General features: G+C 50.7%; 1 protein-coding gene and 1 long non-coding RNA gene across 2 annotated transcripts in view; one reads left to right on the top strand and one right to left on the bottom strand.

The window, feature by feature from the left end:
• BLTP2 (bridge-like lipid transfer protein family member 2) overlaps positions 1–13,043 on the bottom strand; it is a 75,420-nt gene that overhangs the window by 59,677 nt on the left and 2,700 nt on the right. The window contains exon 2 of the mRNA XM_066599542.1: positions 6,862–6,973. Within this exon, the coding sequence (XP_066455639.1) occupies positions 6,862–6,929 (68 nt within the window). The 5' untranslated portion in view covers positions 6,930–6,973. The remainder of the gene's footprint in view (positions 1–6,861; positions 6,974–13,043) is intronic.
• LOC136625393 (uncharacterized) lies at positions 6,972–11,342 on the top strand. The gene is made up of 3 exons (XR_010792543.1): positions 6,972–7,482; positions 8,336–8,443; positions 10,877–11,342. It is a non-coding gene; the product is annotated as an uncharacterized lncRNA (long non-coding RNA).

The raw sequence follows: 13,043 nt of genomic DNA, 5'->3' as shown, positions 1-13,043 counted from the left end.
CTTCTAAATTTCAACAGGACAGAAAAGGAGTATGTCCACCCGTCGGAATCCGACATGGATTTTTCAGCGTGGATTCCACCTCTAAAACCAATTTTGTGGCTGCGAATCTACAAGCGGATTTAGTCCTTCTAAATGAGCAAATCCATGTGTGCAATTCCAAATGCGGAGTTCGTGCAGAAACGACACGGAATCTGCATCAAAAAGTGTCACTTATTTTTTTCTGCATACATATTTGAAATCCGCACTGTATAGACGATGGTGCGGACTCCCATTGAAAGTAATGGGATGCAGACTTGCCATGGAAGCAGTATCAAATATCCACCGTGTGAAGATACTTCAGCACTAAGGGCCCATTTAGACACAACGATAATCGCTCAAAAGATGTCGCTCAAGAGTTCTCCAGCTGTTCCCTCGCTCCGGGTCCCGGCTGTTATACAGTTGAGCGCTCGGAGCGGAGGATACAGAAGACAGGCGGGGTCTCCCCACTTGTCTTCTGCATCCAGATGTTTTCTGCACAGAGCGCTCCGTGCTAGGTATGGAGAACAGAGCTGGACCGCTCTGTTCTTCATACTCAGCTCGTTATCAGGGAGCGGCATACAGCTGAAACAATAGTACCAGCTGTATCCCGCTGTGAATCCCTGATAAGGCTCATCGTTGACTTTCAGCACACTGACAGGCAACGATGAGCGACGGGCGAACGAAAACTGCATGATGTCAGTGTAGTTACGTCTTAAGACGTCAGACAGTGGATTGGAAAGGGTTAAAGGTTCTTCCTGTAAAAACATCTACAGCATAGAAAACGTTACCTGATTGTATAAGGTAAAAATAGAAGAGAAAAGAAAAAAAAAGTTCATTTACTTTAAAGTAACTACCGGTAGTGGTTATAAGATTCACACATTCACTTTCTGTGAAAATGAGCAACCAATGAGGTCACAGGTACATGCCAAGTATGCAGGGTGTCAGACGGATATGCAAGGTGTTACAGTGGAAGAGGATGTGTGGCTACTGCTCAGATACACACTTGTGGTTCTATGTATACATGATAGATACATTTTCTCTCCCAGTACAGCTAAAAGCATGCAGGAGAAAAGTCCAGAACAGGCGATGCACGAGTCTCATCACTATTGCTTCCAAGGTCTACGAGAAAAAGGCTATAGAACTTCGATCAGCGATACAATTAGTTCACAGCAGTTCCAGAAACCGCTGGGGCAGCAACGAAGAAGTTTTGATGCCACCTGGGAAAGTGAGCAAGACGTAGCGAATATCTAAATATGTCTGATCATCACTGGACTCAACTCAGGCCGACGCTGCAAACTTTTAAAAGTTTCACAAAACTCCCGTACTGAACTTTATGGCTGGGTTCACACAGGGCTGATTTGTCGCGGTTTTTCTGTTGCGGTTTTGATGCTTCAAAGGTTAATTTGGGCTTGCGGATTTTCGTGCGGAAAAATCCGCAAGCGTTTTTTTCCGCAGCGCTTTTCTACTTTTTGTCACGTATTTGGTGCGGTTTTGGCTGCGTCCATAGAGGTCTATGGACAAAAAAGCGCTGCGGAAAAGACCAAAGAATGAACATGCTGCATCTTTTAAAACTGCAACGCAATTGCATTTCCGCACTGCGACTGTACGGAAAAAATCCGGCCTGTGAGAACAGCTTTTTGGCAAATCTAATTTGTGCTGCATTGCACTGCAAACGCAGCGGTTTTGCCGCAGTGCGGATATGCAACGGCAATCCGCGGCAAAACCGCAGCAAATCTGCCCAGTGTGAACCCAAGTGACAGACTGCTGAAATCAGAGTGACTGTCAATATACTGCGCTGGCAGCTTAAAGGACCTGACAGGTTCCCTTTAAGGCCATGGCTACACAGTGACCTTGGTCTCGTGACACCAAGTCTCAGACGAGTCACGCAACCATTTGTGGGAGTTATTTCCAATCTGCTGTTGCGTGACGGTTTTAGGGCTGCAATTTGATTGTCCAACAAAACTACCAGTTTATGACCGCAGACTCGGGTTGTGGCCGAAAATCCATCTCAGCATTTCCTTTGCAACTGTCATGTTGCAGCGGCATAAGGCTCAGCACACAAAGCAACCCTCATCGACAACTATTAGATACAATGTTGCAATGCGATATTGAGATTTTCATGAAGATTTTCAACGAAGTAGTAGCGTAGTTCTGGCATAACTTACATGGCGAGAGATCAGCCGGTAACGAGCAGCAATCAAGAATAAACCCAAGTTTCCTCAAAAATAAGACAGTGTCTTATATTAATTTTTGCTCCAAAAGATTTAACTTTTTTACATGTATAGCTGCCTGGAAACTATTTTAAAGTTTTATTTACTGTCACTAGGGCTTATATTTCAAGCATCCTCAAAAGTCCTGAAAAACCATGCTAGGGCTTATTTTCAGGGTAGGTCTTATTCTCAGGGAAATAGGTAACATGTTGATCAGCACTCGGTAAACTTTCATCCCCATACAATTGGCCTTACTGTAGGCTGTACATTCCTATTTCCACGGAGAAATGCCTTTGTCGGTTGATCGCAGGGCACGCTTACATAGGACAATGATCTGGAATGAATGTGCAAATGGGCCTTACGGATGTAGACGGGTGTTCTACACTGCAGTAACCGGCTAACGGCCGCCAGGTTTTGCCAGTTCATTTCGGCTTGTTATTGGCAAACTCTTCCGTCCGTTGGTGACTGTAGGTAGGTAGGTGGGATTTCGGACACATGTGGTTTCTTCAGTGTAGAAACCCAATCTAATGGTAAAAAAAACTACAGAAATGGCCATAAAAGGTCCCCAGGATAGGGGGTAACTTGCTGATTGATGAAGGTCCAAAAACACTGGAACCTCCACTGATTTAGAGATTTCAGCCCTTCTGGAAGCACTGGGGCTGAAGTCTTGGAATCAGTTGGGGTCCCAGCTGTCAGAACAGGGGATAACTTTCTGAGATGAGACAACTCTTTTAAGGCCAGGGCGACTTTAGTCATGTGACATCAAGTCTCAGATAAGTCGCACAACCCAAAAAAGGAGTGCAAGATGTCTGCAATTTAGAAGGGTATGACACGGGCACATAGTAATTACGGATTGATCCGCGGTAATATACGGATCAATCCAATGCATTAGGTTCCGCTTACATTAGTGGGCCGGAATTGCGCCATCCGCTCACGGAAAATAGAATCCGTCACCATAGAGCCCATTGCACTCTATGGTCACAGATATACCGGCGGCCCATACGGAAGCGACGGCACGGGAAATACAAACAGGAAAAAAAAGCTGTACTGCGCATGACTGCCTATGTGAGTACACGGTCATAAAACATATAATTATGCGGCCGTACGCAGAATCACGGCTGGGCTTACAGCTGTAATCCACCGCGGACCTCCGCAAGCAGATTCTGCATACGGCCGTGTGAGCCCGGCATTAGGGTTGTGATTTGGCAGATCTATTCGCAGACAAGTCACATGCGATTTATGCCCAAAAATCCAAAAGTTCTGGAATTTTTGTGACTGTCGTGTCTCCATTAAAGGGGTTGTCCCGCGGCAGCAAGTGGGGGTATACACTTCTGTATGGCCATATTAATGCACTTTGTAATGTACATTGTGCATTAATTATGAGCCATACAGAAGTTATTCACTTACCTGTTCCGTTGCTGGCGTCCCCGTCTCTATGGTGCCGTCTAATTTCAGCGTCTAATCGCCCGATTAGACACGCTTGCGCAGTCCGGTCTTCTCCCTGGTGAATGGGGCCGCTCGTGCCGGAGAGCTGGTCCTCGTAGCTCCGCCCCGTCACGTGTGCTGATTCCAGCCAATCAGGAGGCTGGAATCGGCAATGGAGCGCACAGAGCCCACGGTGCACCATGGGAGAAGACCCGCGGTGCATCGTGGGTGAAGAAGTCGCCGGAGCGCGGGGATTCGGGTAAGTACTGGACGTTTTTTTTTTTTTATAACATGCATCGGGTTTGTCTCGCGCCGAACGGGGGGGCTATTGAAAAAAAAAAAACGTTTCGGCGCGGGACAACCCCTTTAAGTAAAGTGTGGCCCCATTGACAATTCTTAGACACAATGTCACACATTGTACCCCAGGACTAGAGGGTGGAAGGGGTCTTCCCTTACTTTACCTTGTTTTCTTGCCCCTCCGTTCTGCTACTTTGTCACTGCCGTTCTCCAGCAATCTAATAAGACGCTGTGAAGTGCTCCATTATTGGCCAGCGCTGATCACGTGAGCAGCGCTGACCAATGACAAAGCAGCTACAGAGCATTGGTCGTCCTAAAGGTATGTTCTCACGCAGAATTTGGTGCGCATGAAAAAAGGAAGATACCCCTCCACACTCCGGTCCCGGGGCAGAACTTTGTCCCGAAACTAGAAGGTCTCTTTAGGGATGAAGGCTGATGTTCTACAATGTGGTAACCTATGCTGCCAACCCACGGTGGGCAATGGCTGCCAGGTTTTACCGGTCTTTTTATTAGCACACTCTTCCATCCATTGGTCACCATGAGCGGGGAGGGTTCGGTCGCACGCAGCTACCTCGGCACGAAAACCCAACCTAATAGTGAAGAATGAGAGATGTGACCTCTGCTGTGTAATCGCCATACACATACCACAGTAAGCCCTGTGTCAATAAGCTGCGCACAGCCCAGTGTGTGAGGGGAGGGCGGGTACATGCTGCGTAGAATTACACCTCAGATATCCCACATCCCAAAATACAAGCAGTCGCTGCCATATATTATGCCACACCGGTGTGCCAAAAACTGCAGCCGCGCGCTCTATATATATAAGGGAGTCCAGGTGGCACTACAATAGATGGGGGCGTTGTGAATTTCCATGCAGGACAACATCCTCTCCTCTGCACCCTAAAACTGTAATACCAGGGAAGGCCGACTGACACACAGGGGGCTAGGATATAGCGCCCCCAGATGACAGCCGGGCGCACCCACACGCCGGCCGTTTGGTAAGACGCCTTCTGGATACTTAGTAAGGGGGGATTTTTCCCCTACAGTAAGTGATGATATTTCTTATATCGGATAGGGGGCTTGTAGGGGGGCGGGGGACTGAAAACACGTATGGAGGGGACAGGAGTCATGTATGGAGGTACAATAGGAAACAGGTGACAGTATAGAATGGCAGGAGGCTATGTACAGACCGGGGGCGGGGACAGGTGACAGGTATGGCCGGGGGCGTAGGGGGATTTAGTAGGGCAGGCAATTCATACATACCTGGGGAAAGGGGGGCAGATGACAGTATGCAGGGGGGGGGGGGAGGCAACGCATAGAGTAGGGGGAGACGGGGGTGACACATACACACGGAGAGGGGAAGGACGGGTGTCACATATGTACGGGGGGGTAGGTGAAATGCATGTACAGGAAAGAACAGGTGACAGGACGTATGGGGGTGGGGGATACGGGTGACAAGTATGTAGGAGGGGAAACAGGGGATAGATAATATGTATAGAGGGACAAGTGCCATGGATGAGAGGACCGGTGATATATATGATAGGGCAGCTGATATGTATCAGGGGACAGGTGATATATATGATAGGACAGGTGACATTTATCAATGGACAGGTGATATATATGAGGAGGCAGGGGACATGTATCAGGGGACAGGTGATATATATGAGGGGGCAGGGTACATGTATCAGGGGACAGGTGATATATATGAGGGGGCAGGGGACATGTATCAGGGGACAGGTGATAGATATGATAGGACAGGTGACATGTATCAGGGGACAGGTGATATATATGAGGGGGCAGGGGACATGTATCAGGGGACAGGTGATATATATGATCGGGCAGCTGACATGTATCAGGGGACAGGTGATAGATATGAGGGGGCAGGGGACATGTATCAGGGGACAGGTGATAGATATGAGGGGGAGGGGACATGTATCAGGGGACAGGTGATATATATGATAGGGCAGCTGACATATCAGGGGACAGGGGACATGTATCAGGGGACAGGTGATATATATGATAGGACAGGTGACATGTATCAGGGGACAGGTGATATATATATATATGATAGGACAGGTGACATGTATTAGGGGACAGGTGATAGATATGATAGGACAGGTGACATGTATCAGGGGACAGGTGATATATGAGGGGGCAGGGGACATGTATCAGGGGACAGGTGATATATATGAGGGGGCAGGGGACATGTATCAGGGGACAGGTGATATATGAGGGGGCAGGGGACATGTATCAGGGGACAGGTGATATATATGAGGGGGCAGGGGACATGTATCAGGGGACAGGTGATATATATGATAGGACAGGTGACATGTATCAGGGGACAGGTGATATATATGAGGGGGCAGAGGACATGTATCAGGGGACAGGTGATATATATGAGGGGGCAGAGGACATGTATCAGGGGACAGGTGATATATATGAGGGGGAGGGGACATGTATAATGGAAAAGATGACATGTATGTGGGGATAGGTGACCTGTATAAGGGGATAGATCACTCCTATGAGGGGACAGATGACATGTATGAAAGGATAGGTGACATATAAGCGAACAGGTGACATGTATGGCGGGGATAGATGACAAGTATGATGGGACAGGTGACTTGTATAGGGGGGGCATGTATGGGGAACAGATGACAAGTATGGAAAGGATAGGTGACACGTATGGGGGGACAGGTGACATGTATAAGTGGACAAATGATATTTATAAATGGACAGGTGACATGTATGGGGGGACATTTATGACGAGACAGGTGGCATGTATGGGGGGGGGGGGGGCAGGTGGCATGTATGAGACCACCCGGCAGCATTACAGATGCCTCCGGCCGCAGTCTGCCCCAGCAGTGACACCTCAGCGCCACGTCTGACAGCTCCCCCCGGCGGCCCCGGTACCCACCGTCCTAGCAGCAGCGCGCAGACCGCTAGCAGCAGCAGCGCCAGAAGCACCGCGGAGAGGACGGGCATAGTGCTACCCGGGAACCCCGGCCACTGTCACACCGATCCGGGAGGCATATTACCAAAGGAGGCCTGAGTTCTCCTATGGGGCCGATTCAGCCAATCAGCTGGCTGGAATCGGCACCACGTGACACAGCGGCGTGCCCGCGCATTGCCGTGCACAGGATTGTGCTGCCTGAGTTCTCCTGTGCGGCCGATTCAGCCAACAGCGGCGTGCCCGCGCATTGCCGTGCACAGGATTGTGCTTTGCCCGCGCTTTCACATGTTCAGTGCCTTGCCATGCACTCGTGTGGACACAGGATTGTGCCTTGCCCGCGGTTTACATGCCACTCGTGTGTGGCACAGAGAGTTATTGATTTGGCAGGTATTTTTTGTGCTTTTTGGCAGGTATTTTTTGTGCTTTTTGGCAGGTTTTTTTTGTGCTTTTTGGCAGGTTTTTTTTGTGCTTTTGCCAAAGGTGATTATTTCTTTTGCGCACGTGGATTTGCCAGCGGAAGTTTTACATCTTTTGCGCAAGTGGATTTGCCAGCGGACGTTTTACACAGGACTACTAAAAGCCAAGGTAAGCTGCTGCATCTGCTCATTTAATTGCGCTCTTACTTCCCCTGCGCGCATTGGCGGAGAGGCGGCCAATTCTGCATGCCGCTGCATTGTCGCCGCGATCCCCAGCATGCCGCTGCATTGTCGCCGCGATCCCCAGCATGCCGCTGCATTGTCCACGAGCGCGATCCCCAGCATGCCGCTGCATTGTCCACGAGCGCGATCCCCAGCATGCCGCTGCATTGTCCACGAGCGCGATCCCCAGCATGCCGCTGCATTGTCGCTGCGATCCCCAGCATGCCGCTGCATTATCGCCATGCCGCTGCATTGTCCACGAGCGCGATCCCCAGCATGCCGCTGCATTGTCGCCGCGATCCCCAGCATGCCGCTGCATTGTCGCCGCGATCCCCAGCATGCCGCTGCATTGTCGCCGCAATCCCCAGCATGCCGCTGCATTGTCGCCGCGATCCCCAGCATGCCGCTGCATACATGGTCGCCGCTGCATTGTCCACGAGCGCGATCCCCCAGCATGCCACTGCATTGTCGCCATGCAGCTGCATTGTCCACGAGCGCGATCCCCAGCTTGCCGCTGCATTGTCGCCGCGATCCCCAGCATGCCGCTGCATGCATGGTCGCCGCTGCATTGTCCACGAGCACGATCCCCAGCATGCCGCTGCATTGCTATGTGTGGAGACGCGGTTACCAGAGATTTGTGCGCTGTGCGCTGCTACGTGTGGAGACGCGATTACCTGAGATTTGTGCGCTGTGCGCTGCTACGTGTGGAGACAACACCCAAGATTTGTGCGCTACGTGTGGTGAGTACGTCACCTGAGATTTGCGTGACGCCACCTGACGCAACCTGTCTTTTTTTGCAGATTTGTGCGCCTTATTGCAAAATAACGTGTGGAGAGGATCCTGACGTTTGGACGCGTTTCGAGAAGAATTTCGCTTCGCTCGGACACCATCTGACATCACTCAGCGAGGTAAGCTGCTGCATCTGCCAAATTTTTCATTGCTTGCATATGCTCATGTGTACATGCATGCGTGCCTGTATGCGTACATGCCTGTATGCGTACATGCATGCATGCCTTATGCGTGCCTGCCTGTATGCCTATGTGCGGGCATGCGTGCCGTATGCGTGCGGGCATGCGTGCCGTATGCGTGCGGGCATGCGTGCATGCCTTATGCGTGCATGCCTTATGCGTGCGGGCATGCATGCCTTATGCGTGCGTGCATGCCTTATGCGTGCGGGCATGCGTGCATGCCTTATGCGTGCGGGCATGCGTGCATGCCTTATGCGTGCGGGCATGCGTGCATGCCTTATGCGTGCGGGCGTGCATGCCTTATGCGTGCGGGCATGCATGCCTTATGCGTGCGGGCATGCGTGCATGCCTTGTGCGTGCGGGCATGCGTGCCTGCATGCGTGCCTGTATGCGTGCGTGCATGCCTGTGTGCGTGCGTGCCTTATGCGTGCGGGCATGCGTGCATGCCTTATGCGTGCATGCCTTATGCGTGCGGGCATGCATGCCTTATGCGTGCGGGCATGCCTTATGCATGCGGGCATGCCTTATGCGTGCGGGCATGCGGGCATGCCTTATGCGTGCGGGCATGCCTTATGCATGCGGGCATGCCTTATGCGTGCGGGCATGCGGGCATGCCTTATGCGTGCGGGCATGCGTGCCTTATGCGTGCGGGCATGCGTGCCTTATGCGTGCGGGCATGCGTGCCTTATGCGTGCGTGCATGCCTTGTGCATGCCCTTGTGCGTACGGGCATGCGTGCCTGCATGCCTTATGCGTGCGGGCATGCATGCCTTATGCGTGCATGCCTTATGCGTGCGGGCATGCCTTATGCGTGCGGGCATGCGTGCCTTATGCGTGCGGGCATGCGTGCCTTGTGCGGGCATGCGTGCATGCCTTATGCGTGCGGGCATGCGTGCATGCCTTATGCGTGCGTGCATGCCTTATGCGTGCGTGCATGCGTACATGCATGCCTGTATGCGTGCGTGCATGCCTGTGTGCGTGCGTGCCTTATGCGTGAGTGCATGCCTTATGCGTGCGTGCCTTATGCGTACATGCATGCCTGTATGCGTGCGTGCATGCCTTATGCGCGCATTATGCGTACACGCATTATGCGTACACGCATTATGCGTACACGCATTATGCGTACACGCATTATGCGTACACGCATTATGCGTACACGCATTATGCGTACACGCATTATGCGTACACGCATTATGCGTACACGCATTATGCGTACACGCATTATGCGTACACGCATTATGCGTACACGCATTATGCGTACACGCATTATGCGTACACGCATGCCTGTGTGTACACGCATGCCTGTATGCGTACACGCATGCCTGTATGCGTACACGCATGCCTGTATGCGTACACGCATGCCTGTATGCGTACACGCATGCCTGTATGCGTACACGCATGCCTGTATGCGTACACGCATGCATGCCTGTATGCCTATGTGCGTGCATGCATGCCTTATGCGTGCATGCCTTATGCGTACACGCACGCGTGCCTGTATGCGTGCATGCCTTGTGTGTACACGCATGCCTGTATGCGTACACGCATGCCTGTATGCGTACACGCATGCCTGTATGCGTACACGCATGCCTGTATGCGTACACGCATGCCTGTATGCGTACACGCATGCCTGTATGCGTACACGCATGCATGCCTGTATGCCTATGTGCGTGCATGCATGCCTTATGCGTGCATGCCTTATGCGTACACGCACGCGTGCCTGTATGCGTGCATGCCTTATGCGTACACGCATGCCTGTGCGTACACGCATGCCTGTGCGTACACGCATGCCTGTGTGTACACGCATGCCTGTATGCGTACACGCATGCCTGTATGCGTACACACATGCATGCCTGTATGCGTACATGCATGCCTGTATGCGTACATGCATGCCTGTATGCCTATGTGCGTGCATGCATGCCTTATGCGTGCATGCCTTATGCGTACACGCACGCGTGCCTGTATGCGTGCATGCCTTATGCGTACACGCACGCGTGCCTGTATGCGTACACGCACGCGTTCCTGTGTGCATGCATGCCTGTATGCGTGCATGTATGTATACATGCATGTATGCTCACCCACTTACTCAGCCACCCCCTCTCTCTCTCTCACACACTTGCTGTGTTAAATTCGTCTTATTGGGCGAAAAAGACATAACATTAGATTTGAGCATTTAATTCCTTTTTTTAAGCAAACGTACAGCTTCCATCCCAATACTGCACCAACCTTCGGAGAAACATACCAATTGTCCAAATACGATGTCTTTATCTATTAAAGTAGGAGTGAAGAAAAGCAGGGACAGTGCAAGAACTAGGAAAACCCACGGAATTAAGCCAATTGCAGGCAGGGTTAATTTTTTTTTTCTTCCTCGTTATAGGTCAGCTGATACGTTTTGGTCAGAATACTGCACTGTGGTAACCGTTTCCGGTGCTCACAACCACAGAGTTGAATCACCAGAGAGCCAAAAGTTCCCAGATGTTGGCTCCGGAGGACGCTTAAAAGCTGGAAATGGCCCATCACCTGCTATGGAAATCCATCATCAGGATCTGATGGAGCAGTACGATGCAGATTGTCAGGTTGCATGTGATGCTGCTCACTGTCCCTCGTTAGTCGGTTCACAGTTTATACACTAAGCTATTTATCCCCTTAGAGAACAAGCCTGTTTGCGCCTTAGTGACAGACTGAAAACTTGGAACTTTACATGTGTCACTTGACATATCATAAGTCCGTAAAGGTTTTGCATATCCAAGTGACTGTGACATTGTTTTCTTCCCCTTGTTGTACTTCTGTTAGGTAGTAAAAAAGGACTGTTAAAAGTTGTGTATATTTATTAAAATTGCTACTTTGCACAATTTTGAATTTTCATTTTTTCACATTGTCAAATGTCATATATAAAATAAGTGCCAACATTCTGTACAAATCTCTGCGAACATATAGATTTCCATCTGTTCACTTTATTCTGGATGCACGGTTTAAAACTTTTGTACATTTATTTTTTCCATCTAGGAGACGTACAAATTTAACATTACTTTTCAGAATTTTGAGGAACACTTAGTTTTCCTCCACCAATCCAAGTTTGCAAAGGCTGCTAGGTGTCATAATTAAGGATGAGCGAGTATACTCGCTAAGGCACTACTCGTTCAAGTAATGTGCCTTAGACGAGTATCTCCCTGCTCGTCCATAAAGATTCGGGGACCGCTGCGGCTGACAGGTGAGTCGCAGGGGAGATAGAGAGAGATCTCCCCTCCGTTCCTCCCCGCTCTCCCTCACGGCGGCCCCCGAATCTTTAAGGATGAGCAGGGAGACACTCGTTTAAGGCACATTACTCGAACGAGTAGTACCTTAGCAAGTATACTCGCTCATCCTTAATTATGACACCTAGCAGCCTTTGTGACATAGACAAAAGGCGGCTGTGTTTATGGGTCTTTTCTGTTTAATGCATTGCAGTAAAATATTGCGCAGTTTTTCAGGATCCTCCGTCATAATTATTTTTTTTAAAAAGCGTATTAAAAACAAGGGAGTCACTGGGAAAAAACAGTGCATTAAAAGAAGGGTTTAAAGATTGCTGAACGACGAGGGTCTCTTCACTGTCTGCCAGCCTTCCCGTTCTCAAGGACGTCAGATCTGCAGGAAATGACGAGAAATCAGCAGGTTAACAGTCACATCCCACCAGTATTACTGATTCCTAGATCCGCTCAACCCACTTACAATGACCACTACTCCCCCAACCAGGTCAGAAGAATTATGCATGCATCTATACATACATACATGCATGCGTGCATCTATGCATGCATGTGTGCATCTGCATGCATGTACACGCATGCGTGCATCTATACATAAATGCATGCATACAGGCACGCGTGCATGTCCGCATACAGGCACGCGTGCATGTCCGCATACAGGCACGCGTGCATGTCCGCATACAGGCACGCGTGCATGTCCGCATACAGGCACGCGTGCATGTCCGCATACAGGCACGCGTGCATGTCCGCATACAGGCACGCACGCATGCCTGTACGCATACAGGCACGCACGCATGCCTGTACGCACAAGGCACGCATGCACGCACATAGGCATACAGCCACGCATGTGTGTACGCATACAGGAATGCGTGTACACAGAGGCATGCGTGTACACATAAGGCATGCGTGTACACATACAGGCATGCGTGTACGCATAATGCGCGCATGTACGCATAATGCGCGCATGTACGCATAATGCATGCACGCACGCATACAGGCATGCATGTACGCATAAGGCATGCACTCACGCATAAGGCACGCACTCACGCATAAGGCACGCACGCACACAGGCATGCATGCACGCACAAGGCATGCACGCACGCACACAGGCATGCATGCAGGCACGCATGCCCGCACGCACAAGGCATGCACGCATGCCCGCACGCACAAGGCATGCACGCATGCCCGCACGCACAAGGGCATGCACGCATGCCCGCACGCACAAGGGCATGCACGCATGCCCGCACGCACAAGGGCATGCACGCATGCCCGCACGCACAAGGGCATGCACGCATGCCCGCA

Source organism: Eleutherodactylus coqui, chromosome 4 (genome assembly GCF_035609145.1).
Source record: "Eleutherodactylus coqui strain aEleCoq1 chromosome 4, aEleCoq1.hap1, whole genome shotgun sequence".
NCBI classification, from domain to species: domain Eukaryota; kingdom Metazoa; phylum Chordata; class Amphibia; order Anura; family Eleutherodactylidae; genus Eleutherodactylus; species Eleutherodactylus coqui.
Note: the sequence above shows the minus strand (reverse complement) of the source record. Positions and strands in the feature narration are given on the sequence as shown.